We start from the raw sequence: 26,801 nt of genomic DNA, 5'->3' as shown, positions 1-26,801 counted from the left end.
TGTTAAACCAGTGATTGAAATCACTGAATTCCTAAAATCATGAGCTCAGTCTAGTGGAGGAAACAGATGAACAAATAAACCAGCTCTGCCGATGTTGGGGTTCAGCAATGCCAAGAGGTGGGGTGCAGTGAAGGGGAATGCTGGAAGATGGGAAGATGGCGCACACAGCCTGCTAGTGCTTTCTGAGGATGTAATGCAGAAACTGTGGTCAGAAGGAAGAGAGGTAGACAGCGGGGGACGTGCTGAAAAAGCAGTCATTCTAGGCAGTGGTCGCTCAGCGCCCAGCCCCATGCTTGGCCAGCCTCTGACCCTGTGCTCAACCTGCATGTTACAGTCTGTGAGTCTATAAGAGCTGGCGTGTCTAGAGTGTGAAGGCCAGGTGAGATGGGCCAGGGTGAGATGGGAAGGACAAAGAGTTGGTGTAAGCTGGGATCTCATTCCAGATGGAGTGGGAGCCTGGGCTTTTCAAAAAGGAGTAGATGTGGGCCAAGAGATATTTCCTTTTTTTTTTTTTTTTTGAGACGGAGTTTCGCTCTTGTTACCCAGGCTGGAGTGCAATGGCACGATCTCGGCTCGCCGCAACCTCCGCCTCCTGGGTTCAGGCAATTCTCCTGCCTCAGCCTCCTGAGTAGCTGGGATTACAGGCACGCACCACCATGCCCAGCTAATTTTTTGTATTTTTAGTAGAGACGGAGTTTCACCATGGTGACCAGGATGGTCTCGATCTGGGCCAAGAGATATTTCACAGGGCTCTGCCTGACTGCTGTGGAGTATGGGCTATGAGTTAGCGTAGGAATGCGAGACTGTTCCTTAGTGAGGGACTGAGGGCTGTGCACTGACTCCTAAGCTGAATGGGATGGGATCGACCAACTTTCTGGTAGAAACCTGGGCTTTGTGTTGGATGTGTTTAACTGGAGACACTTTGGAAGCATCCAGGCTTAGATGCCATGTGTGCAGTTGCATGTGTAACACGGGATCTTGCAGCAGAAGTGAGACCTCAGGCTATGCATTTGGAGGTCTTCAGCACATAGGTAGTATTTAAAGCTAGGAGTGTGAACAAGCTAAGCAGGGGGCAGGAGTGCAGGATCAGACAGAGGGTTGCAGGAGAGTGCTGAGGAGGTGGTGCAGGGCTGCCTTGCCTCTGGTGGGGTCTGGGGAGGAGGCACTTGCAGTAAGTGGTGGGTTCAGCTTCATGAGAGCAGCATCCACTGAGCATCGGAGAAATGGGAACTGTAGGGTGAAGAGCAGGAGGAAGTAGAGGCCATTTGTAGAAAACACTAGTTAGACAAATCTTTTTTTTTTTTTGAGACAGAGTTTCACTCTTGTTGCCCATGCTGGAGTGCAGTGGCGTGATCTTGGCTCACTTCAACCTTCACTTCCTGGGTTCAAGCGATTCTCCTGCCTCAGCCTCCCAAATAGCTGGGATTACAGATGCCCGCCACTATGCCCAGCTAATTTTTTTATTTTTAGTAGAGATGGGGTTTCACTGTGTTGTCCAGGCTGGCTTCGAACTCTTGACCTCAGGCAGTCTGCCTGCCTCAGCCTCCCAAAGTGTTGGGATTACAGGCATGAGTCACTGCACCTGGCCAAGAGAAGGTTTAAAAAAATAGAATTTGCACACCCATGTTCCTAGCAGCAAATCCATAGTAAGTCAAAGGGCAAGAACCACCCAAGTATTCACTAAGGGATGAATGGATAAACAAGATGGGGCACATACACAATGGAACATTAATTCAGACATAAAAAGCCATGAAAGTCTGACACGTGCTGCGACTTGGATGAACCTCACGGATGGGATGCGAAGTAGAACAAGGCAGCCGTGAGAAGCAAGCAGCATATGATTCCACTCATAATGGGTGCTTAGAGTAGCCAGATTCACACAGAAAAGGTAGAGTAGAGGTTACAGAGCCTGGGGGTGGGGAAATGGGAGTTAGTGTTTGCAGCCCTTCTGTTACTGATGGTGAAAACATTTTGGTTATAGACAGTAGTGGTGGTTACACAACAGTGTGAATATATTTAGTGCCAATGAATTGTATCTGTACATATTGTTTAAATGATAAATATGTCTATTTTTACCACATTGAAAGCAACAGATAAACATCATGCTTGTACAGGGAGTGGGTCACTAGAGGGAGGGGTGCAGGAGAGTGGATTGTGGAGAGCAGAGCCTAGGGAAGTTGGTCCTTGCTGAGTCCCCACACCCCAGACCCACTGTGTACTGTTGAGCGCCTGGTGTGCTTGTGTATGCACAGTTGTGTTTATTAACATGATTACTTTCTATTTGAATGACTTTTTCCCCAACTAGTACCTATTCTTTGAGTCTCAGAACAATGCTACCATGTCTGGAAAGCCTTAATAGAATACTCACAGTCAGAAGAAATCTGCTTGTCATGAATTCCAAAGTAGGTTTTTTTTTTTTTTTTTGGAGATGGAGTTTCGCTCTTGTTACCCAGGCTGGAGTGCAATGGCGCAATCTCGGCTCACCGCAACCTCCGCCTCCTGGGTTCCGGCAATTCTCCTGCCTCAGCCTCCTGAGTAGCTGGGGTTACAGGCACACGCCACCATGCCCAGCTAATTTTTTGTATTTTTAGTGGAGACGGGGTTTCATCATGTTGACCAGGATGGTCTCGATCTCTTGACCTCGTGATCCACCCGCCTCGGCCTCCCAAAGTGCTGGGATTACAGGCTTGAGCCACCACACCCGGCCTCCAAAGTAGCTTTTTAAATGTCTTTTTTATGCCACCATCCTGCAACCATGTTGGTGTTTCTCTGCTTTAAGGCCTCTCTGACCACATTCTTTATCCAGCTCCTGTCACATCATCATCAGGGCTCTGTCTCAAATATGTCAGTCCTTGCAATAAAAGCGAACAGTGCTTGGGTCTCTGCTGACTGATTACAAGTCACTGTTAGAAGGGTAGAGAAATTCGTGATGAATAAAGCATGATTCTTCATAGCCACAATGAATAATCTGGTGTGAGACGGTTATGCAAATAACTGTGATGTCTGTCAGGCCAGGATTAGAGCCACATGCTATAGTTGTGTGCCTGTTTTTATCTTAACAGACTACATCTTCGACATAACTTTTAGTTAATAAGTTTGCTGAGGTCAAAAGTCATATTTTATTTGTATTTGTAATTCTCATAATATCTTGGCAAGTACCTTTTTTTCCTCCTTTTTTTTCTTTCTTACATGTACTGTGCGTTGAATAAATGCCTGGGTATATTGGGGAGAAATGGTATGTTTGGCCATGAGTAAGTTATTTTATTTAATCCTCTGAACTTTCCTAAAAGAAAGTTATATACTGTCTCTAACGCAAATAAGAAAATTGAGGCTCTGAGAGATTATTTAACAGAGCTTGTAAGTTATGAGTTGCTGTTTAAATCTCTCAGAGCTTTTAAGTGATGAGTTGGTGTTTAAACCATGTCTTTGTTATCCCGGATTTTCTTTGTTTTCTCGCAGTCGTAACTGTGCAGCAGTAATAACTTGGAACTTTCTAGCTGGATGGAATGATGAAAGATGTTACTCTTGAATTCACGAGAGACTAGTAGGGTTAATATAGGTGTTAAGCTAGCTGTAAAGCGTGTCATGTGGTACTGTTATTACTGTTTGTAACAGAGGCTTGATATTTCCCCAGATCCCCAGACTTCAAAGGAGATTTTTAATTTTGTTCTGAAGGCAATTCGTCCTCAGGTAGGATTAATATTACTATTAATATTACTCTAATACCTTTGCAGTGCAGACTTTCAAATACTGATGGTGAATTTTTGTTTTCTAAAATAGATTGATCTGAAGAGATATGCCGTGCCCTCAGGTAGGATTCTGTATTTAATGAAGTATATTATCTTAGATTACTAAATTAACATCTCAGGTAAGCTTTTGCTTAAACTTTGAATGAAAGCAAATGTGATTAACATCTGTGATGTTTCACACGCAGTTATTTACAAGGAGGCTTTTGGTGACTTAGTAAGCTCTGGTTAAAATGGTGATACTCAGGTTATATGGTTGAAAGCATTTTATTTTAGGGTATCTTTCAGGGGATCCAGGTTGTTCAATTCTGCCTTTGTCTCAGTGAATCCTGATTCCACTTCTGATCCTTGTTTTGGGATTTGTAGGCTAAGTTGTGGGCCTGCTGATTGTTGGCGTTAGAGCGCTGACGGGGATCCCTGGGTTACTGTAGTGTAATGGTACCAGGTCTTCCTGAGCACGGTCTTGACTTCGACATATCCCTGCAGCTTTTTTGGTTTTCTGTTCTGTCTTAACGTCCTCGGATTTTAAATATCATGGCTCTTGCATTTGCAGCTGGCTTGCGCTTGTTTGCCCTGCACGCATGTCAGTTCGGCACCTGCCTTCTGGACAAGTACGTGTCTCTGTTTGAAGTCCTGTTAAAGTGGTGTGCCCACACAAATGTAGAATTGAAAAAAGCTGCACAATCAGCCCTGGAATCCTTTCTGAAACAGGTACCACAAATTCAAATTTCATTTAACAATATTTCTTTTACACACAGAATTAAATTCCGATTGTATGCATGCGTGTTTGAGAATAAATACAGGCTGATCCATTAGCTTCTGTAGTAATGAAAGCAGAAAACTGTTGATCAGCCAGCCTCATGGGAGACAGACAGGCTGAAAGAGAGCTAGGAGGATACCAGATTTGATTAGGGTCTCAGAGCCCAGATTAAGATAAGTCTAATGGAGCGAAGACATGGTGGTAAGGAGGTGGTGGGAAGTGCTGGAGAGTGGGTGGAGGGCTGAGGGGAGCCCCATCTCCTGGGAGCTGTCACCAGGGAATAGATAGATGCTTGTTTGTCAGCTTGAAAACTGGGAGTGCCTCTTTGCCCTTGCGGATTTTCCTCCTGGTTAGGAGGTGGTTACAGAATCTGCACCTGCGTACACAGAAGCTCATCTGGTCGGCTGAGGAGACTGTGATTGTCATTCTGAGTGCTGGTCTCCAGGATGTCCCGGACGTCCAGAGGTGTCCACAGGGACTTGGCCGCCAAGGAAGTAGACTTCTGGGGTTGCTCTGAGGGAAAGGACTGGAGATTCACAACAAACGTTTTCTTTGGGGCAGTTCCATACCTGGGTAAACAGTAGCTGAATTCACAGGCTATCCACATAAACTTTGTGAACAGTGTTGCAGTTGTGTTAGCCTTAGAGTCACAGCTCGAATGTGCAGAAGTTGAAGAGAGAAAGAGCACTGCCATCCTTTTTTCAGCTCTGGGCCTACCTCCCAAGAAAACTTGGCCCCTGGCTCTGCTGCCTGTCCCTTTTGCCTCCTTAGCCCCTGCTGTACTTGGCCTTCCCATCAGGCTTGTGTTCTCCCTGGAGTCTTGGCTTTGAGATTGCCTCTTCTTGGTCCTCATAAAACTACTGTTCTGCTTAACTTGCCTAGCCTTACTTGCTAAGGGAAATAAAAATTTGAGGAATTATTTTTTACTGATTCATATAATATGTTTGGATTTCAATAAGCATTTGCTGAAATAAACATCTTGAGAGAGAGAATTTTACGCTTTGTTAGCAAGGAGGCGTGTCCGAGATGTGTACAGAGTGATCATCATCCCTGGTGGCACCCTTGGAGCCTTGTTCCCTAGCAATGCCTGCCTCTCCTAGTGCAGGGCTGGGCGGGGCATGGGCCTGCAGAGAAACCCATCAGCCCTCCTTCCACTGCGCTGGTTGTCTTTTTTTTTTGAGACAGAGTTTCGCTCTTGTTACCCAGGCTGGAGTGCAATGGCGCGATCTCGGCTCACCACAACCTCCGCCTCCTGGGTTCAGGCAATTCTCCTGCCTCAGCCTCCTGAGTAGCTGGGATTACAGGCACGCGCCACCATGCCCAGCTGATTTTTGTATTTTTAGTAGAGACGGGGGTTTCACCATGTTGACCAGGATGGTCTCGATCGCTCGACCTCCCGCCTCGGCCTCCCAAAGTGCTGGGATTACAGGCTTGAGCCACCGCGCCCGGCTGCGCTGGTTGTCTTTAATGAGCCACGCAGATTATCTGTATTTCACATCCTTGCCAGAGACTTTGCAGTTTCTCACTCCTCCTCTTAACAAAAACTACATTTAGTAGATATTAGAGTTTCATTGAGGAAATATATTCTACCTGCTGATCTCTACCTTGTGAGAAAGTCATTCGAGCTTAGGGGAGAAGTTCAAGAGAACAGTCCTCAATGCTGCCCTCAAGGGCTTATGCCTGTTGCAAGTCTGGGAGCTTCCAAGATACCCTCACATTTGATACTTATAGCTATGGTTTATTACAGCTAAAGGGCCCAATAAAAATCAACCAAAGGTAGCAGCAGCACATAGTGCAGAAACTAAGAAAGTATTGAACATGGAGCTTTCCTGGTCCTCTCCCTGTGGAGTCAGGGCAGCGTTGCTTTCCCAGCATCTGTGTGCAACAGCACATGTGGAGTATAGACTGAGTGCTTCCCTGAACCTCAGTGTTTGGAGTTTCCGTTGGGGCCCCAGCATATAGGCACAGTAGGTTGTTGGGTCTCAGTTTCCAGGGATGCCATGTGACCCAAAGCCCCCATTCTGAATCACATTGTTACCAGATATGACCAGCCCCACCATGAGTCCCGTTGTTAGATCATCCCGTGTGACCTGAGGCCCCAAGCAAGGAGAGATACCTCCATTCCCTCCTCCTTCAGAAGAGGGAGTGAGGACAGGAAGAACGGACTTTACATAAAGGATACGTAATTTTTTGGCCTTAAGATTTCCCACTATGTTGAATATATTTTCCTCACAGTGACATCTATATTTTTTTTTTTTTTTTTTTTTTTTGAGATAGAGTCTGCTCTGTTATCAGGCTGGAGTGCAGTAGCGCAATCTTGGCTCCCTGTAACCTCTGCCTCCTGCATTCAAGCGATTCTGTTGCCTTAGCCTCCTGAGTAGCTAGGATTACAGGCACCTGTCACAGCTCCTGGGTAATTTTTGTATTTTTAATAGAGACAGGGTTTCACCATGTTGGCCAGGATTAACTCAGGTGATCCACCTGCCTCGACCTCCCAAAGTGCTGGGATGACAGGCGTGAGCTTCTGTGCCCGGGTATTACAGATGATAACATCTGTATGATTATCAATGGCAATGTAATGTGCATATCTATCTATCTATAGATAGATAGATACATAATTTTTTTTTTTTTTTTTGAGACAGAGTCTTGCTCTCCAGGTGCCAGGCTGGAGTGCAGTGGCACAATCTCGGCTTGCTGCAACCTCCGCCTCCCGGGTTCAAGCAATTCTCCTGCCTCAGCTTCCCGAGTAGCTGGGACTGTAGGCGCGCACCACCACGCCCAGCTAATTTTTTTAGTAGAGACGGGGTTTCACTTTGTTGGCCAGTATGGTCTCGATCTCTTGACCTCGTGATCTGCCCAACTAGGCCTCCCAAAGTGCTGGGATTACAGGTGTGAGCCACTGAGCCTGGCCTGTAATATATATATTTATGAGCCATAATGTTTTAATCTGTCCTCTGTCTGCTCTTGAATAATTATTTTCAAGTCTTTAAATATATACAGAAAATAGTTGAATATAGATGCATTAGAAACATGCTTACTGGGCCGGGCGCGGTGGCTCAAGCCTGTCATCCCAGCACTTTGGGAGGCCGAGGCGGGTGGATCACGAGGTTGAGAGATCAAGACCATCCTGGTCAACATAGTGAAACCCCGTCTCTACTAAAAATACAAAAAATTAGCTGGGCGTGGTGGCGCGTGCCTGTAATCCCAGCTACTTAGGAGGCTGAGGCAGGAGAATTGCTTGAACCCAGGAGGCGGAGGTTGTGGTGAGCAGAGATCGCGCCATTGCACTCCAGCCTGGGTAACAAGAGCGAAACTCCGTCTCAAAAAAAAAAAAAAAAAGAAACATGCTTACTGAGAATACAATAATAGAAAATTAGCAGTGTTTAAGTGATTACACATTATAGCATATAATATTCCCTATTCTGTAATTAAGTAAAATAATGTTGTTTGTTTACTTGCTGAGAAACATTTGTGATATGTTTTATGAAGAAGGAAATTATGAAAGAGTACGTATGATGTTTTATTCTTCAAACACAAACAGGGAGCAAAGTTCCCAGAAGGTCACACGCTAAGACCTGTTGGCCTTAGGGGCACTGGGAAGTGTATGGGTAATTTGGCAGTGGAAGGTGGATTTTTTTTTTTTTTCTTCCTTTGATGACTGTCTGGATTCCTTCCATTCTTATCCTGGACAGTCTTTGTGCTCAAATGGGGAATGCTCTTTGAATACCTGTGTTAGTTCCTGCATTTAGGCTCCTGCCTCTTGGTTTGGTAAATAGTGATCTATTTGCTTCTCAGATGACATTTTCCCCTTGCATCACTTAATTTAAGCTTTATAGTTTGTTGCTTATTTTTTTGGAGACTGCAATGCCTTGTCTTTCTGATTGTTCTGAACTCTGTTTATTGATGATGTCTGAAGTCACTGATCCCCTGACCGTTCTCTTTCACCCTGTGGGTAACCAGTGAGTTCTAAAGACTGCTCTTTGCTTCATCAGAGAGCCTTAATTCAAAACCTGTTTTTTTTTTTTTTTTGGTCGGACTTAGGCGTATCCTTGGTCTCTTAGTCCCTTTTTCTAGGAAAAACCTGTTACTTAGTCTTATTTAAGACACTTTTCTGAGCCTGATAGAGACTAAGGAAAATGGAAGAAAGGGACTATATGATTAAAAGCAATTGTGTGTAACTATAACAGTACATTAGTAGCATCTAAACAGTTCTAGTTTTTCCATGTTTGTATAGATTCCGTTGTTATTAAATAATTCCAAAAAATAAATATTATATATTTGCAGGTTTCTTATATGGTGGCGAAAAATGCAGAATTGCATAAGAGTAAGCTGCAGTACTTTATGGAGCAGTTTTATGGAATCATCAGAAACATGGATTCAAACAACAAGGAGTTATCCATTGCTATTCGTGGATACGGACTTTTTGCAGGAGTATGTTTCATTAACTTATTTTGTTTTGTCTTGGTTTCACGTGATTTTTTTTTTTTTTTTTTTTTTTTTTTTTCAGATGGAGTTTCGCTCTCGTTTCCCAGGCTGGAGTGCAATGGCACGATCTCGGCTCACCGCAACCTCCGCCTCCTGGGTTCAGGCAATTCTCCTGCCTCAGCCTCCTGAGTAGCTGGGATTACAGGCACACGCCACCATGCCCAGCTGATTTTTGTATTTTTAGTAGAGACGGGGTTTCACTATGTTGACCAGGACGGTCTCAATCTCTTGACCTCGTGATCCACCTGCCTCGGCCTCCCAAAGTGCTGGGATTACAGGCTTGAGCCACCGTGCCCGGCCTCACGTAATTGTTTAAAGGAATCAATTCATTGCATTTTGAGTAATATCTAATACTTGTAACAATACAGCAGGCCCTGTGAACTGCGCAGGTCCACTTAAATGCAGATATTTTTCAACCATACATGGATCAAAAATACAGTGTGTGACCAGGTGGGGTGGCTCACAACTGTAATCCCAGCACTTTGGGAGGCCGAGGCAGGTAGATCACGAGGTCAGGAGTTCAAGACCAGCCTGGCCAAGACGGTGAAACCCCATCTCTACTAAAAATAGAAAAGATTAGCTGTGCATGGTGTCACACGCCTGTAATCTCAGCTATTCGGGAGGCTAAGGTGGAGAATTGCTTAAACCCGAGAGGCAGAGGTTGCAGTGAGCCAGGATCGCTCCACTGTACTCCAGCCAGGGAAACAGAGTGAGGCTCTGTCTCAAGAAAACAAAAATACAGTGTGTGCTGGATAGGAAACGTATAGAAGGCTAACTTTCTGTCTATGAGACTTGCATAGGTTGATTGCGGGACTTGAGTGCATGGATTTAGGTATACTGAGGAGGTCCAGAACCAGTCCCTTCACCACAGATCCTGAGAGTCACTGTGTTAGTATGTTTATTGTCTACTGTGTACTAGAATTCTTTAGATGTGTTATCTCAAGTTTTCCTAACTGTCTTAGGAGCTGAGTATTACTGTTTTACAGATTAGCAAACTGAAACCCAGAGAAATGTGGAAACTTGTCAAGAGACTCACAGAATCGACAGAACCATGGCATAAGTCCGAGTCTGAAGAATAGAAACACCATGTTTCCCCTTTGTGTTATGCTGCTCCTTATTCTTAAAGTAAAATTGTAGTTGATTTCATTCAATTTTAGAAAGAGTTCAAAAATAAAAAATGAAAAAGGAAGTTTATATGACAGGAAGAGATATATTTAAGAATATTAGCTAGGTGTGGTGGCCCATACCTGTAATCTCACCACTTGGGGAGGCCAAAGCAGGCACATTGCCTGAGGTCAGGGATTTGAAACCACCCTAGCCAATGTGGTAAAACCCTGTCTCTACTAAAAATACAAAAAATTGGCCGGGCGTGGTGGCACACACCTATAATTCCAGCTACCAGGATTACAGGTGTGTGCCAACATGCCCGGCTAATTTTTGTGGGCTTTTTTTTGTTTAGTAGAGACAAAATTTCACCATGTTGGCCAGACTGATACTTGAATTTGTGACCTCATGATCTTCCTGCCTAGGCCTCCCAAAGTGCTGGGATTACAGGCACGAGCCACCACACCTAACCAGATACTGTATTTTATATCTGTATTTCTTCTTAAATAAAAAGCTTATTAAACTTGTGTTTATAATCACATGGCTTAACACATGATACCTTATTAAATATCATTATTTTGATCTTGATAAGATTGATGAAGACTTCTGTTTTACCTTTTCTAAAGCCTTGCAAGGTTATAAATGCAAAAGATGTTGACATCATGTACATTGAGCTCATTCAGCGCTGCAAGCAGATGTTCCTCACCCAGACAGACATTGGTGATGACCGTGTTTATCAGATGCCAAGCTTCCTCCAGTCTATTGCAAGTGTCTTGCTGTACCTTGACACAGTAAGTGAAATAGTTAAACTGAACACAGTTTTAGATATTTAATCTTCATTTCTTCAACTCATTTAATGGAGTCATATGATACATTTAGTGTAGGCATTGTTGTGAACAACATGACATAGTTAGCATTTTGTGGCAATAGAATTATTGTCATGAAATTTGATTTTTTTGTTATCCAGAGCAAGAAAATAAATTTGTTTCTCTTTGCATCTTTCTGAAAGATTCGGAATTGTTGCTTGAGATAGAATTGCACCTCAAGACAATTTTTACTCTGTGTGTGTTTTTTTTATTAAGGCAATCACAGTAATAAATGTTAAGCTTAGCAGGTTAGATGACAAACCATGTTTTTCTTTTAATAAGTATCTAATTCAGTTGTAATTACTTTCAGTATTTGTGTTATTCCTGTATTCCGTGATTCCCTCCTCTAACTCACAGTTTGCTGTTTATTTCTGGTAGGTTCCTGAGATATATACTCCAGTTTTGGAGCACCTCGTGGTGATGCAGATAGACAGTTTCCCACAGTACAGTCCAAAAATGCAGTTGGTGTGTTGCAGAGCCATAGTGAAGGTGTTTCTAGCCTTGGCAGCAAAAGGACCAGTTCTCAGGAATTGCATTAGTACTGTGGGTAAGTTTGCAATTTATTGTTTTTATGAGTAATGATGGATAATTAACACATTATTTGATATAGGTAAAGAGAATCTGGTTACCAAATTCTTTTGTATCTTTGATACAACTTCTGATGAACTAAATTTTGGTAGACCAAAGTCTCTTCCTTTTTCCATCCTGTTACCTCTGAATCTTAATAGTTTTAAGTTTTAAAGTTATTAATGAACTTAGAAAATAAATTGAGAGGTAAAGTTGGGTTCCAAAATATAATGACTGTTGACTTTTTTCTTTTTTTAGTGTTTCATTGTATATTTTTCAGCGTTTCCTTCATTTTTGTTTTTTTGTTTTTTCCTTTTTCAGTGCATCAGGGGTTAATCAGAATATGTTCTAAACCAGTGGTCCTTCCAAAGGTAAATTCTGAATTTTAATGTTTGGAAAATTAATTTGTTATCACAGGAAGTTAGGAATGTTGCTGAGGTTTTTGAGTATAATTTTCCAAAAGTGGCCGTTCTTTTAGCTATGCCTTACATTTTGAAAAGGACATAATACCTCTATAGTATTTTATTAGGCGTGCAGACACTTCTGAGGTATGAAACATCTTTAAGCATAACTTTAGGTTTTATACATTTTTTAAAAACAAATGTTTTGTCTCTTGAAACTCTAGGGCAAAATGCTAAGGGAGGCATATGTTAGTGCCCATAAGTTACAGGACATAGGATGAGACGAAAGTTTGAAATATGTAAGAAAGCAAGATTAAGGATTATAGCGCATTCAGCGGCTATTGTATTGAAATACCTTGTTGCTGTATCACAGTTTTAGTCACAGAAGAATCACATTGTTTTCAGCTTTTTATCTATTAATTTATGTTTTGAGGCAGAGTCTTACTTTATCATCCAGGCTAGAGTGCAGGGGTGCCATCTCAGCTCACTGCAACCTTTGCCTCCGAGGTTCAAGTGATTCTCCTGCCTCAGCCTCCTGAATAGCTGGGATTACAAGTGCTCATCACCACGCTCAGCTAATTTTTGTGTTTTCAGTACAGATGTTTTGCCATGTTGGCCAGGCTGGTCTCAAACTTTTGACCTCAGGTGATCTGCCCACTTGACTCCCAGAGTGCTGGGATTATAGTTGTGAGCCACCGCACCTGACCTCAGCTTTTTAAATTATGCTTTTATAATACTATGTCTTCCTTAATTATATGGTCTCCTCTGAGTGACAGTTTAATCTAGAAAATTCTGAAGACCGGCATGTTCTGTCAGCAGTGCTGCGTCTGAGAACCTGCCACTCATTGTTGTCATGCTGTCTTCCTGGCCAGGCTGAGTCTGAATCTGAAGACCACCGTGCTTCAGGGGAAGTCAGAACTGGCAAATGGAAGGTGCCCACATACAAAGACTATGTGGATCTCTTCAGACATCTCCTGAGCTCTGACCAGATGATGGTAACATTTACCTTTAGAAAGCCTTAAATGTACCCTACTTTCTCTATTAGTCTCTGTAGTTTGGACACAAGAATTGTTTATTTCAGACTTGTATTTTACTAACTTTCAAAAGTTTAAAACAGTGTACTTCAAATAATAAAAAATTAAAACTATGGATCAGGAAGTTAGAATGAGAGTAGAAATAAATGAAAGAAACAAAAATATAGAACTCCTTTAACATGAATTAGTTACTGTAGCTGAGTCCTTATTTTAGCTTTAAGTAGTAGGATGGTACAGCTCATGCTAAGCTGTTCTTCCTCACAGGTCCAGCCTCATAGGTAGCAAACAGTATTATCACCATGGAAGAGCTATTCGGGTTTTTTATTTGTTTAAGGTGAAGATAAATCTGGTAAATGTAGTAGGTATAAAGAAGATTGGTGCATAGCTATTCTGTACACACTTTGGATTAGAATAAGGCTTCTTGCTTAATACATTTCTCACAGACATTTCCTCAGTGTCTACTTTAAGTCAGGTAGTGGCTAGTATTTTAGTACAGTTTGACTAAGCATTAATAGCCTACGACAAGCAGTTTTTGTCAGTATGTGATTCCTAGCTTGTGAAAAATCTTAGGTGGTTTTAGTTTTTTTCTTACTGAAATAAAACAACAGTTGATAGTAAGTTTGCCAGTATTTAGTTTTTACATGTGATGTTGGATATTTCTTTAAGTACTGTAAAATATGAGACTAAATATAGGCAGAGTAATTGGCCTATTAATTTCAGAATGGTAGAATAGCTTCACTTTTAAAGAAATGACAGATTATACTTTAAAATCGATTCTGAGGGTCTATATATATATTTGTATGTGTGTATATATGTACATGTTTATTTTTATTCTTTTTATTTTTTTATTAAGATGGGGTTTCACCATTTTGGCCAGGCTGGTCTTGAACTTCTGACCTCAGGTGATCCACCTGCCTCAGCCTCCCAAAGTGCTAGGATTACAGGCGTGAGCCACCACACCTGGCCCATGTACATGCTTATATATGTGTTCATATTTAGTTGTATATGCACATAGCCATATGTGCATGTACATGTATGTTCACAGACATAAAAGACATAGTGTCTGTATATGCATATTATACATACTTGTGTTTATACATACACATCTACAAATTAATTGAGGTAAATGCTTTGACAAGAATTCGCCTAAATCTTCTCAGTTACCACTGTGTATGTATTTGTTACATGACTAGATAAATGATATCTGACTGAAATGATGCTGTCATAATAATTTAGGATGGTGTCTTGCAGCTTGAAAACTTCCAGGTAAATCTGCTACAGTTTATATAATCACTGTTGCCATAATACCCAAATCTGCACATACATCTGTATATGTGTTTTAATGCTTATAAAATACTCATACTTTTTTGCACAAGATTTTGAAGTTTATTGTTTTTCTGTATTTTAAGGATTCTATTTTAGCAGATGAAGCATTTTTCTCTGTGAATTCCTCCCATCAAAGCCTGAGTCATTTAATTTATGATGAATTTGTAAAATCTGTTTTGAAAATTGTTGAGAAATTGGATCTTACCCTAGAAACACAGACTGTTCCGGAACAAGAGGTTAGAAATTTTTATCACCAGTACTTTTTCATCATCTTTGTACCAACTGTCTTTGCATATAAATAATCAGGGCCTAGTAACACGTTTGTAGAGGACTGGAGAAAATTGTTTTCTTCAGAATTATTATGTGCTATTGATGTTTTTTGTTGGATGTAACCTATTGTACAGAAAATGTTATTACTAGATGGCTCAAGAAGTAATTTATATATTAATATGTTAATTTTTTTGGAAAAAGTTATTTACTAGGCTCATTTATTTCTTATTCCTTAGTAATAGTAAAGAGTGACAGAAGTCTTATTTTGTGTAGAATGACTTTGTGTAGGATAGGGAAGTCTGGGGTTGCTCTTATTTATAGTTAAGGAAACCCCAAATTGTGGTACAAGGTGTTAAATGTGTTCCTGAAATGGTAGAATATAGATAATAGACAGACAAACAAGAAAATGCCCTCCCTTTCTTTTGCACCCAATTTTCCTAGCCTGGTTTAAAGATAAGTCATGGCTTAAGGCTGCCAGCCTGGAGTTGCCCTGCTCTTGCCTGAGGCAACTGGACTCCAGAGTAATTAGGCTGGTGAGAAAGAGCTGAAATCCTGGGAAGGCCTCTCCCTTGCTTTCTACTGCAGTGATTGTTTCAGATTAGATGGTGCTGATGAGAGTTCATGCATCAGTACCTCCACTGTAGTCCTGAGATAGACAAGAGGTAATGGAGAGGATGTGCTAGGAAACATGAAGGTAAACAGTACAGTTCCGTGGCAGCGTCAGCTTTGTTGCACTTGTGGTATTCTATTTTCATGTTGGGTGATAAGTAACAACATCGATGTGTACTTTATTGCTGTCTGTGCTTTGCATATGTCTAAAATAGTTTTACTTAAAAAAAAAAACTTGCTGAAAGGACTTCCTGGAACTGTGTCAGCTGACAGACCTGCATTTTAGAAGACGTGTGTATGTTCATTGCTGTCTGCAGTGGCTTCCCTTTCCCCTCTGTTCCCTGGCCTTCCAGTTTTATTCCAGCAGATCTATGACCACTTGTTAACACTTCCCAGATACCTTTGGTCTCCAGCCTCCTCCTCCCTTGTTAGTTCCTGTTCCCTGTTTCTAACTACTTGTTTAACATTTGAATTTGAATACATAGTTGTGTTCGGTAACACAATTCGGTGACACAAACGTAAGGTGTTTAAAGCTGATCTTCCTGCATTTCCCAAAATACCATATTTTTCATTTATCTTAATGCTGTTCATAATTTCTGTATTTCACTGTTTCTTCACTTGAAATCTCCAAGTCACCTATTAAAATTCTGTCTCTGTCAAGGCATTATTGCTAGCTTCGTCAAGCAGTGCTGCCCTCCTCGCATTTTTGTGTTTGACCCATTCTTTCATCACTTCCCATGAGTCCTTTTGGTTAATGTCTTTGCAAGCCCTGCCCTTCTCATCAGAATGTAGCTCTTGAGCGCCCATCTTGGTCTTTCTTGCTGTTGTGTTCTGTCTTCATAGCATGGGTCCTAGACTAGGAAGTCAGTTGGAAAGTTATTTGTTGAGTGATTTGTGATTGAATGGTACAGTGTTTCTTTGCTACAATTACTCTTTAAGAACGGAGATGAGGCGCCTGGTGTTTGGGTGATCCCGACTTCAGATCCAGCGGCTAACTTGCATCCAGCTAAACCTAAAGATTTTTCGGCTTTCATTAACCTGGTGGAATTTTGCAGGTATTTTGTAAAATTTTAATTATTTAAGAATAAAAATAATCATTAGTTATTGGCTGTAAATTTCTTATATAGATATAAGAAAGGAAATAATAAAAGACTTAAAATCTATCATTGATTATATAGATCTTTAAAATATATCTAAGTGTACCACCTTACAGTTTTCATTATTTACTTATTTTTTTGAAATGGAGTCTCGCTTTGTCAGCAGGCTGGAATGCAGTGGCATGGTCTCAACTCACTGTAACTGCTGCCTCCCAGGTTCAGGCGATTGATTCTCCTGCCTCAGCCTCCAGAGTAGCTGGGACTACCGGCACACGCCACCATGCCCAGCTAATTTTTTTTTTTTTTTTTTTTTTGTAATTTTAGTAGAGATGGGGTTTCGTCATGTTGGCCAAGATGGTCTCGATCTCTTGACCTTGTGATCCACCCGCCTCGGCCTCCCACAGTGCTGGGATTACAGGCATGAGCCACTGCACCCAGCCCAGTTTTCATTTTTTTTTTTTTTTTAATATTTGGAAGATCCTCAGGTAGAGAAAATGGGTTATAGATATATCTAAACATTTTATGTATATCTAAAATTGTTGTGATGGAATTGTAGCTTATAGTTGTTTATGTTCCTTATACTTATAAAGCTAAATACAGATGAGTATGATAACAATTTCTACCTTCAATTTCTAATTTGTTTTTGCAGAGAGATTCTCCCTGAGAAACAAGTTGAATTTTTTGAACCGTGGGTGTACTCATTTTCACATGAGTTAATTTTACAGTCGACAAGGTTGCCCCTCATTAGTGGTTTCTACAAATTGCTTTCTATTACAGTAAGAAATGCCAAGAAAATAAAATATTTTGAGGTGAGTCTTTTTTGCAGGACATTGAATCTTCTGGTGTTTGTTTTTTTTTTTTAGGTCATGAGTCGTAAAATATGTGATTATGGCCCATGCTGTTTTAAAGTCTACTAATTTTGTTATATGTATTTAATAAAATGATATGTGAGTGGCAGTTGGATAGCACTGTAAAAACTTAGCAGCATTTTTTGTCCTGATGCTCAAGCACCTGGCTATTTATATAAGATTAACAAGTCCTCTTAAAGTGTGGTCCTGGGACCAGCAGCCTTGAGCATTGCTTTCTGCATCAGAAGCCCAGCGGGGAGGTCTCTGCCACTTGTACCAGCAGCCGCCAGGTGATTCTGGCGCCTAGTGAAGTTTGAGAACACCTGGATTAGCATTCTGGAGGCTCCAGTCAGTAACTTGTGGAGCCCACCTGGGTGATTACAGGGTGAGATGGGGAAGAGGGAATGGATTTAGCTGTATCCATGGCTTCTGACTAGCTTCCGCCTTCCCCTTTCTTGTTCTGATTGGCCTGTGACTTGAAATGTCCGCAGAGCCGATTCTCCTTCCGGTCTGCACTAGATGTTGGTAACTTGAAATGGATTTGTGCCTTGAAGACAAGCTGGGAAGTACTGGATTAGGATGCAGTCTCCAGATTCTTGTGCAGTGTACTAACTTGCTGTTTTATTTGACAGGGAGTTAGTCCAAAGAGTTTGCAGCACTCTCCTGAAGACCCAGAAAAGTTTTCTTGCTTTGCTTTATATATGAAATTTGGCAAAGAGGTAATTTTTAAATGACTTTTCTTAGTGTTATCATGAGCTATTGTTAAATGAATGTCTATTGAAAAAATCCTAGTGATCATAAATAATCTAATTATTTTAAGAATTGGTACCGGGCACGGTGGCTCACGCCTGTAATCCTAGCACTTTGGGAGGCCGAGGTCGGTGGATCAGAAGGTCAGGTGTTTGAGACCAGCCTTACCAACATGGTGAAACCCCGTCTCTACTAAAAATATAAAATTTAGCCGGGTGTGGTGGCGTGAGCCTGTAATCCCGGCTACTCAGGAGGGTAAAGCAGGAAAATCACTTGAGTCTGGGAGGTGGAGATTGCAGTGAGCCGAGATGGTACCATTGCACCGCTTCCTGGGTGACAGTGAGACTCCCTCTCAAAAAAAAAAATTGGGCTGGGTTGGGAGGCTGCAGGAGGAGAATTGCTCGAATCGGGAGACAGAAGTTGCAGGGAGCTAAAATGGTTCCACTGCGCTACAGGTTGGGCAACAGAGCAAAACTGTCTCAAAAAAATATAAAAACAAAAATTGATTTGCTAAATCTAGAGTGGGAGTATGGTCTTAAAAAAATGAATAGAGGAAATTATTATGCTTCAAAAGTCCTCAGCCAGGTGCAGTGGCTCATGCTTGTAGTACCAGCACTTTGGGAGCCCAAGATGGGTGGATCACTTGAGGGTAAGAGTTCAAGACCAGCCTGACCAACGTGACGAAATCCCATCTCTACTAAAAATACGAAAAATTAGCTGGATATGATACTATGCGCCTGTAATTCTAGCTACTTGGGAAACTGAAGCAGGATAATCACTTGAAGGGAGGTGGAGGTTGCAGTTAGCCAAGATTGAGCCATTGCACTCCATCCTGGGTGACAGAGCACGACTTTACCTTTAAAAAATAAAAAAGTTCCTCAGGCTCTTATAATTCAATTGTGTAATGGCAACTCAAAATGAAATAGATTCTTGCTTTTCCATGTAGTAGGAATTATGCATTTCAACAAATTAACTTTCCTGGAGTTAGTGCATAATTTGTAAGTGAATGTGGTCTTGTCAATAAAGGCTACAAACCCATTTTTTGTATTTGAGAATAGGGTAGATGTTTTTAGTTGATTTTCAGAAGTAGGCTCTATTCAGATATACAGCACTGTCTTCCTTCTTATTTAGGTGGTAGTTAAAATGAAGCAATACAAAGATGAACTTTTGGCCTCCTGTTTGACCTTTCTTCTGTCCCTCCCACATGACATCATCGAACTCGATATTAGAGCCTACGTTCCTGTGCTGCAGGTAGGTGTTATCTTGAAGAGAGCCATGTCTTCATCACTGTTGCGAGGCCCAGAGCACATGGAAACACCATGCTCTTGCCCTGGCAGTCCCAGCAGGTGCTTTCCAGCAGGCACAACTGGGTCAGGGTCTGCTTCTGCCACTTACTGGCTTTGGGACTTAGACCCTTGGTGACTTCTAAGCTGCACTTGGAGGTCGATGTGAGAGTTAAACCTGAGTGTCTTGAAAGTTCTGCAGTGTACCACAGTCACAGAGATAGCTGCTTGCTTTCCTCCTAATTTCCTGGACTATACCCACTTACCTCCAGCAGTGTCTGGTGTGCGGCATTAAAAGGAGTATTCATTAGAAGCCACAATTAATTGCTATATTTTTTCTTTAAATCTTATATTTCCTGCGTTTCAGATTAACTTGTTTGTATTAACTTACAGATGGCTTTCAAACTGGGCCTGAGCTATGCCCCCTTGGCAGAAGTAGGCCTGAATGCTCTAGAAGAATGGTCAGTTTACATCAACAAACATGAAATGCAGCCTTATTACAAAGATATTCTCCCCTGCCTGGATGGATACCTGAAGACTTCAGCCTTGTCAGGTAAGGTTTAGAAGAATTGCTCTGTGTTCTGTAATTACAATGGAAACGGAATAATTATAATAGGTAGGACTGTATTTTTGTGACTTCTGAAATTTAAACCCAGCATGTTCATAATATGTTTGATTGCTATTTTTGTAATTTTTTAAAATTTATCTGAACATAATTGGGATGACTAAGAAATATAGTTGAGATATTAAAAATATTTTTCATTTACTTATAGCTTACTAATATTTATAAAATCTTCAATAATAAGGACTGTCTTAAATACCTTGAGACTTTTTATGGCTCCTAATACACTGCTTTGCAAAAAAACTTGTTGAATAAATCAGTCAGGAATAAAACCTTCAGAAAATTCAATAGTAATTTTGTATTTTTACTTAATTTCACTAGATTTTTATTGCTTTTTAGAACTGATGAAGCACACTAATTGTAGCTAATTAAAAATTGGGGAAAAAATGTCATCATAGAAAAATTAGGTTTGGGAAAAGAGTCAAACAAGTTGTCTGGTCAGGTAGAAATATTACTAGTTAAGAAAAGAAAAAGTAGGACTTCAGAGTCAGGATGGGGGCACAGACTTACTTAAACTGGAATGAAAAGAAGCATTGTCATCTGATGGAAGCAAAAAGATTCCATTGGGAGAGTACTGAAGTACTTCCCCCCGCCCCCCGCTCCCCGAGACGGAGTTTCACTCTTGTTACCCAGGCTGGAGTGCAATGATGCGATCTCGGCTCACTGCAACCTCTGCCTCCTAGGTTCAGGCAATTCTCCTGCCTCAGCCTCCCAAGTAGCTGGGATTACAGGCACCTACCATGCCCAGCTAATTTTTTGTATTTTTAGTAGAGACGGGGTTTCACCATGTTGACCAGGATGGTCTCGATCTCTTTTTTTTTTTTTTTTTTTTTTTTTTGAGGCAGAGTTTCACTCTTGTTACCCAGGCTGGAGTGCAATGGCACGATCTCGGCTCACCGCAACCTCCGCCTCCTGGGTTCAGGCAATTCTCCTGCCTCAGCCTCCTGAGTAGCTGGGATTACAGGCACACGCCACCATGCCCAGCTAATTTTTTGTATTTTTAGTAGAGACGGGGTTTCACCATGTTGACCAGGATGGTCTCGATCTCTTGACCTCGTGATCCACCCGCCTCGGCCTCCCAAAGTGCTGGGATTACAGGCTTGAGCCACCACACCTGGCCAAGACTGAAGTATTTCTAAGAATTTAAACTTCACTGTCTTAAAAGTAGAAGTCAATTGTTAATTTGTAAGTTTTTTTTTTTTTTCATGAGATCAAGAAAAGAAATATAGAAAAAAAGTGAGGTTTTACTTATGGAAATCATTATTTTATGGTTAAATCTTATTGGCTTGGAAATACTCTGAAGGTGTGACAGATTTCATTCACTATGTCTGGTTTTTGTGACATCCTCAGTATATATGCAGAGTTCATGAAGAAAGAGTCACAATTTTTACAGATTATAATAAGAAGTATATTTTAGAGACCAAAACCACAAACTAGTTAAGCTTTATAGCTTTTAAAATTCACATTTATATAAGATATGCCATTATTTGAGTATTCATGACAAATACATCACTTAAATGAATCTATCTGATAACACATATCCTTGTAGTATTTTATTTCTTTTTTTTTTTGAAACGGAGTTTCGCTCTTAATACCCAGGCTGGAGTGCAATGGCGCGATCTCGGCTCACTGCAACGTCCACCTTCTGGGTTCAAGCAATTCTCCTGCCTCAGCCTCCTCAGTAGCTGGGGAGGCACTCGCCACCATGCCTAGCTAATTTTTGTATATTTAGTAGAGACGGGGTTTCACCATGTTAACCAGGATGGTCTTGATCTCTTGACCTCGTGGTCCACCTGCCTCTGCCTCCCAAAGTGCTGGGATTATAGGCGTGAGCCACTGCGCCTGGCCCTGTAGTATTTTATTTCTTGAGTTCTGTTAATTAACTCATTGAAAATATTTGTTTTAGATTAATAAAGGAAGTTAACTGTGATTATTTTAAAGGATTCGCGTGTTAAATAGAAGTACTCTCAAGGTGATTCGATAATTGAGAAAAGCAGAAAGTAAGCAAAATTAGGTGACAAAAGATTACTGTTTTAAACTTTTTTTGATATATCAAACTTTCAGAACAATTGCCTGAACAGTAAGAAGAACTCCGTATGTTCCATCTAGATTCACGAGTTATTACGATTTTGTACCATTTATGTTATTCCCCCTACTTTCTCTGTTGTATGCATGTGCATGTTTTTATATTTACATGGGACATTTTTTCTGGAACTGTTTGTGAATAAGCCGAAGATGTTATAGATCTTGAATACGTCATTGTATATTTCTTAAGAGTGAGGATGTTCTTTTACGTAACTACAGTATCATTATCAAAATCAGGAAAAATAACATGGGTACATACTCTTTCAAATTACAGTCCACGTGCAGGTTTTAAACTTGTCCTATTAATTTCTTTTTTAGTGACACATGTAGGCTCATGTGTTGCTTTTAGTTGTAACTCTTCAGCCTTCTTTAATGTGGGATAATTCTTCAAGCTTTCTTGGTTCTCATGTCCTGACATTTTTGAAGGCTGCAGGCTAGTTATTTTGTACAGTGTCCTTCCACGTGGGTTTGTCTGGAGTTTCCTCTTGGTGAGTTCTGGGCTGATGTTGTGTCCTTTTAGGACAAGTTAGTGCCTTTGCTGGCTGTTTTCACTCTAACCAGTTGGCCAGTGTTTGCATCATCTTTTTGTGGTTGTCAGGTTACTATTTCTCCCTCTGTGTGAGTTAGTAATTTGAGGCCTTCCTCGAGTGATCAGTCTTGAGGTCTTTAGGTGGTACAGAGGAAGGTAGATACGGGGCAGGGGGAGGTCCCAGGTGCTCTCGAGGATGTGAGGAGGGCATGCCTTAAGGGACGGCCTGGCATGGAGTCCATCATGCAAGATGAGGCACCCACATGTTGGGACAGCTATCTGGGATGTCAGGGTGCAGGCTTCGCGAGGCGGGGATGGAGATATTAGTTTGGTTACATATAGGGGGTTGAATAAATACATAAATTCATTGAGAATAAAAGAAACTAGGTTTTTCATGTTGAAGTGAGCTACAAATACAGAAAGACAGGAAACTGGAATGGACACGGTGGAGGTGCATTGGAAGTAGGTATATCAGTGTGAACTGATGGTCCTCCCTCTCTGTCTGCCCCTCCCCAGTTACATATGTACATTCACATATGGATGCATCTAAATAAATGTGGAAATAGAACTGAGAGGGAAAGAGAGATAGAGTGTGCTTGTGCATGTGTGTGTGTGAGAGAGAGATACACGTACTCTGGCCACTGAAGGGGCCTTCCTGGGAGTGTGGTACCTGAATAGAAACAAGCAAACCTGGCATCTGGGTCATGGCCTCCAAATCTCATTTTCTTTTTTGTTTTTTTTTTGTTTTTTTTTTGAGGCAGAGTCTTACTCTGTTGCCCAGACTGGATTGCAGTGGTGCAGTCTTGGCTCACTGCAACCTCTGCCCACTGGGCTTAATTGATCCTTCCACCTCAGCCTCCCAAGTAGTTGAGATTACAGGTATGCACCATCATGCCTGGCTAATTTTTGTATTTTTAGTAGAGATGGAGTCTCACTATGTTGAACAGACTGGTTTCCACCCGCTGACCTCAAGTGATCTGCCCAGTTTGGCCTCCCAGAGTGGTGGGGTGTCGGGGACGGTCGGGACGGCAAGTCTGCGGGGGTCTCTCGACCTGCAAGAGGGTCCCAAAACCTGGAAGAGAGCGTGCACTTACAGAAATAAAGGGAGACAGGAAGCGGGGGTCTGGAGGGCTGAGAAGCCCGTGCCTAAACAGCAAATTTATTTTTCAAAGGCCAGGAATAAATACACTTTCTTTGCTCTGGTTTACATCATTGCCAGAGGAAATGCAAATCTGTACCTTACATGGCCTGTACAATAGAGAAGTCAGATACACATCAGTGGTTGTAAAAAGTAACAGAATTTCCTGCGATCACAAAGCTTGTTTACATCCAGACATTATTCCTCATGGCTGCAGGTATTTTTGGTTTGATCTTGTTTTAGGACTCACATGTGAAAAGGTTTTCTGGTTTTGCTCATCAGAATATCTTTTAACCAGATTCTCCTTTGTCTGCTCCTGACTCAACTTACCTCAACTCCCCCTATTCAGGAGTCTCTGAGTCTGGGATCATAGCCTTCTGTATAGTGGCATTTGCTTTGCAAATATCCCCACAGTTAAACCATTATCTGGGGTACAAAGCAGTCATGCAAGTAAAGAAAAGGTTAAAGCTATTCTTAAAGAAAGAGTCATAAAAGTTAAAAGCAGAAACTGGTTGCTGGTATGGAGTCACTTAGTCTAGCAACACCGCATAGTTTAGGCCCAAACGATATCGTGGTTGATATTAGAAACTGATCAGTCATCTTTCAGTTCCTTCTTTCCAATAGCTCGACTGCCTCCAGCAGGAAACTGTGTTTGGGATCAAGCTCACCGTATAGTGAGACCCACACCTTTTGGGGGTCTCACACGGGAACGTTCCACACAGTGGGGTTACAGGCATAAGCCATCACGTCCAGCCCTACAGCTCATTTTACATTAATGGAACCCGGACTCCTTGGTTCCAGCCTGGGGCCAGGAAAATATATTATGAACCTAGAATACTATATCTTACAGAACATCCAGAAAGAACCTATTCAAAGAATGATGGGGGAGGTGTCACAGGCAAAATAAGTGATGATTTGACCATCAAAATAAATACTTTCGAAACATTATAAGTAAAATGAGAAAGTTAAAGTTTCCTAGTGGGTTTTTTTTTTTTTTTTTTTTTTTGGGGGGGCTTGTTTGTTTGGTATGTAGTAAGTTCTTGTAAAGTTAGCTTAAAATAGCACCTGTGAATTATTTCATAGATTTGTAGGACACAAGTCCAGATGGGCTGAGGCATATGGCTGAAATCGAGCTGTTGGCTGGACCAGGCTTGTTCACTCCCCATCCAGGTTGTTGCCAGGATTGAGTTTCATGTGATTGGAGGACCAAGGTTCCTATCTCCTTGCTGACTGATGGCTGGAGTGTGATTCCCAGTTTGTGGAGGCCTCTGAGTGTCCTAGGTGGCCCTTGCACCTTCACAGACAGCATGACACTTTGAATTTCTCTTATGCTCCGAGTCTGACTTCCTTTTCTAATACTTGCTGCAGAAAACTGCTTGGGCTTGTGTGATTAGCTTAGGACCACCTGGATGATCTCTCTTCTGCCATTGACATAATATTTATGGGAGGAACTCCAGAAGCAGGTCATGAAGTGTCTTTTTTTTTTTTTTTGAGACGGAGTTTCGCTCTTGTTACCCAGGCTGGAGTGCAATGGCGCGATCTCGGCTCACCGCAACCTCCGCCTCCTGGGTTCTGGCAATTCTCCTGCCTCAGCCTCCTGAGTAGCTGGGATTACAGGCATGCGCCACCATGCCCAGCTAATGTTTTGTATTTTTAGTAGAGACGGGGTTTCACCATGTTGACCAGGATGGTCTCGATCTCTTGACCTCGTGATCCACCCGCCTCGGCCTCCCAAAGTGCTGGGATTACAGGCGCGAGCCACCACGCCCAGCCTCATGAAGCGTCTTAAAATTCAGTCTACCACACTTGGTTTTAAAGTACCTCACTCAAACACGTACTAATGATTGAGAGTGAAAATAGTGACTTTACAGCAGAGATACCTGGTAGAGCCCTTCTTAGCCCATTGACTAGCAGTCGGACTTGTGGGCCACACGTGTGTCCTGACATGACTTGCTGAGGGGATCTCAGTACCACTCTGGGCCTCTCCTGCTAAAGACACACGGCCCAAATCTCCTTTTTCAGACAGTGAAGTCAACATAAAGCTCAGAAGTTTTTTTTGGTAAGTCAGCGAATCTTTTGCTATCTTGGCAGATTATGTAAAAAGAATGACTTTTTGGCTGAGCACAGTGGCTCATGCCTGTAATCATAAGATATCGGGAGTCTAAGGCAGGTGGATCACCTGAAGTCAGGAGTTTGAGACCAGCCTGGCCAACATGATGAAACCCCACTTCTACTAAAAAGACAAAAAATTGGGCTGGGCGCAGTGGCTCAAGCCTGTAATCCCAGCACTTTGGGAGGCCGAGGCGGGTGGATCACGAGGTCAGGAGATCGAGACCATCCTTGTCAACATGGTAAAACCCCGTCTCTACTAAAAATACAAAAATATATAAAAATACAAATTAGCTGGGCATGGTGGCACGTGCCTGTAATCCCAGCTACTCAGGAGGCTGAGGCAGGAGAACTGCCTGAACCCAGAAGGTGGAGGTTGCGGTGAGCCGAGATTGTGCCATTGCACTCCAGCCTGGGTAACGAGAGTGAAACTCCATCTCAGGGAAAAAAAAAAAAAAAAGACAAAAAATTAGCTGGGCATGGTGGTGCACCCCTGTAATCCCAGCTACTCAGGAGGCTGAGACAGGAGAATTGCTCTAACCCGGGAGGTGGAGGTTGCAGTGAGCAGAGATTGGGCCACTGCACTCCAGCCTGGGCCACAGAGATAGACTTTGTCTCAAAAAAAAAAGAAGAAGAAGAAAGACTTCTCATGGTATAGGTGAAGACCTTAATCATTAAGCCGAAGAAGCAAACTTTTCAAGGTTGAGTGACCTTTGCTAGAAATTTAACTCATTTCAAATTATCTTTTCAGACTCATATAGTTACTTTTTGAGATTCGTCCTGTGTTATGTCCCTTTATATTCTGAGAGCAGTTGGCATAACTTTCAAACACCAGTTTCTAGGGAATCTGGGAGATCAGAACTATTCTCATGGAAATACTGAGATGTTATGCAATGTTAACATGATCTCCAAATTAGTCAATAAGTGTTTAAAACATTGTTTCTGTTTCCAATATGGTAACTGCTACTAGTTTTAACCCACAAAACAAAGATCTGTGTTGTAACTCCCAATTCTGGAAAGAGATCCAGATCCCAAAAAGCCTGAGACTCACTGTTTTATGAGAAACTATCCTCCCTAAAAATAAAAGCAGGCTAGGTGTGGTGGCCCAAACCTGTAATCCCAGGTACTATTTTGAGTGACTGAGGGAGGAGGATCACTGACTGAAGGCTAGG

General features: G+C 41.8%; 1 protein-coding gene across 2 annotated transcripts in view; it reads left to right on the top strand.

Moving 5' to 3' along the window:
- Positions 1 to 26,801, top strand: part of PRKDC (protein kinase, DNA-activated, catalytic subunit) — a 184,307-nt gene that overhangs the window by 12,350 nt on the left and 145,156 nt on the right. For both annotated transcript variants that reach the window (XM_003940866.4, XM_003940865.4), the window contains exons 8-21: positions 3,635 to 3,690; positions 3,781 to 3,811; positions 4,300 to 4,457; positions 8,791 to 8,937; positions 10,722 to 10,886; positions 11,340 to 11,508; positions 11,850 to 11,899; positions 12,802 to 12,924; positions 14,373 to 14,525; positions 16,108 to 16,223; positions 16,915 to 17,074; positions 17,746 to 17,832; positions 18,995 to 19,114; positions 19,540 to 19,699. In XM_003940866.4, the coding sequence (XP_003940915.2) occupies positions 3,635 to 3,690; positions 3,781 to 3,811; positions 4,300 to 4,457; positions 8,791 to 8,937; positions 10,722 to 10,886; positions 11,340 to 11,508; positions 11,850 to 11,899; positions 12,802 to 12,924; positions 14,373 to 14,525; positions 16,108 to 16,223; positions 16,915 to 17,074; positions 17,746 to 17,832; positions 18,995 to 19,114; positions 19,540 to 19,699 (1,695 nt within the window). The remainder of the gene's footprint in view (positions 1 to 3,634; positions 3,691 to 3,780; positions 3,812 to 4,299; positions 4,458 to 8,790; positions 8,938 to 10,721; positions 10,887 to 11,339; positions 11,509 to 11,849; positions 11,900 to 12,801; positions 12,925 to 14,372; positions 14,526 to 16,107; positions 16,224 to 16,914; positions 17,075 to 17,745; positions 17,833 to 18,994; positions 19,115 to 19,539; positions 19,700 to 26,801) is intronic.

The sequence above is a fragment of the Saimiri boliviensis genome, chromosome 15 (assembly GCF_048565385.1).
Source record: "Saimiri boliviensis isolate mSaiBol1 chromosome 15, mSaiBol1.pri, whole genome shotgun sequence".
Taxonomy (NCBI): domain Eukaryota; kingdom Metazoa; phylum Chordata; class Mammalia; order Primates; family Cebidae; genus Saimiri; species Saimiri boliviensis.
This window is presented reverse-complemented; position numbering and strand designations above follow the sequence as displayed.